The sequence below is a fragment of the Perkinsus marinus genome, assembly GCF_000006405.1.
Source record: "Perkinsus marinus ATCC 50983 genomic scaffold scf_1104296957218, whole genome shotgun sequence".
Lineage (NCBI taxonomy): Eukaryota > Perkinsozoa > Perkinsida > Perkinsidae > Perkinsus > Perkinsus marinus.
This window is the reverse complement of record NW_003207205.1, coordinates 1-1,320: the sequence shown is the minus strand read 5'-3', so window position 1 is coordinate 1,320 and position 1,320 is coordinate 1. Positions and strand designations below refer to the sequence as shown.

The window sequence follows — 1,320 nt, the reverse complement described above, 5'->3', positions numbered from 1 at the left end:
CCTCCCCATCCCAGAATGACTCCACCAAACACTATCGTTTCAAACTGTCGGAAAAGTAACGTAAGGCTCGCGTGATTTCATACGTTGGGACAATATACAACCTAAAAAAAGGCAAGTCGTACTCGAACTCGAACACCTCCCAAGCACCTCACTACCTAGCGACGATCAGCTCCTCGTCTCGTCTTAAGCGATGTGCGATCTCTACTACGCTTCTGACTCTTAGGAAGCTTTGACACCACGGACGGTACCACCAGTTGGAACTTAACATTAACACCTACGAGACAATTGCTCATCATTGCTGCAGACACTGTTGCGCGCGACATAGGCTTATCGAACTAATGACATGAAATGGTGATAAAATACAGCAGCAATGATTCTCTGTCTAATAAGCACCTATCCTACCTTGGCTCTTCTCCTTCTCGACTACCTTCGACAAGTCGCCCTATAAAAACGCCATTCCCACAGCACTAAGGAGTCCTTTCACTACCTGTGTGATAACACCTGTAGCTGGGACAGGCGCAGAGACGCTCCGAGGAGCTCCCATTTCAATGTCATCGTCGTTATTCTTTTGTACAAAAGCCAACTTAGCTCTCACAGAGCCGCCGATATCGTCACCAACGACAACCTTAGGGATGCTCTCGAGTTCCGAGGCGACATACCTTCATAACACTCGAAGAAGAGACGACAAAGGAGTGGTATTACTTTCTACGGTTACCAGTGATAGCGTAACCACTATGAGGCATCGCTTCACTCCGGAAATCCAAAGGCTTCGCCACAATAACCTGAGCTCTTCCTTCTACCACTTCCTAATCGCTCATCCAATTACCTTAGGGAAAGCCGCCTCTGGATCGTCCGGATAGAGGAAAGCGTTCTTCGGCGTAGCTGGTTTCACAAAGACACCTACACACAGCAGTGTTGGAGGAATACAGGTTCGCGTTCCTCAGCTGATCCCAAAAGTTTCCCCACCAATTGTGGAAGTTTATACACGAATTCGGGTGGACGTGTGCGAAAACTCCCAAAAATTATTATACCGTCAGCAACACATGTGGTGCATATTTTCCCACACCGCCTTGATTCTGAGCCCTATACCCACCGACTACCACTGGCGACTTCTCGCAACCTCTGGTTGGTGTCCTGGAGTCGTTTCTTATCGATGGTGGCGCTAACCAACTGCCTCTTACAGGTTCTGAAGCGCTTCTTGACCTTAGAACGGATCGACTTGGCCATCACCAATAAGTACAAGGAACTACAAATACGACTCAGATGCAGCAAGTAGGAGTGAGATCGGCAGCTAGTATATGTAAAGAAACGAAGCGCATT

The 1,320-nt window shown here is 48.0% G+C and overlaps 1 protein-coding gene across 1 annotated transcript; it reads right to left on the bottom strand.

Moving 5' to 3' along the window:
* Positions 1 to 402: 402 nt before the first annotated feature.
* Positions 403 to 1,227, bottom strand: Pmar_PMAR010350 (conserved hypothetical protein; the record flags this gene model as incomplete). Its single annotated transcript, XM_002774844.1, has 5 exons — positions 403 to 442; positions 488 to 659; positions 703 to 782; positions 827 to 900; positions 1,101 to 1,227. Coding segments are annotated over 5 exons (493 nt in total), but the record flags the coding sequence as incomplete, so codon positions are not given.
* Positions 1,228 to 1,320: the final 93 nt, after the last annotated feature.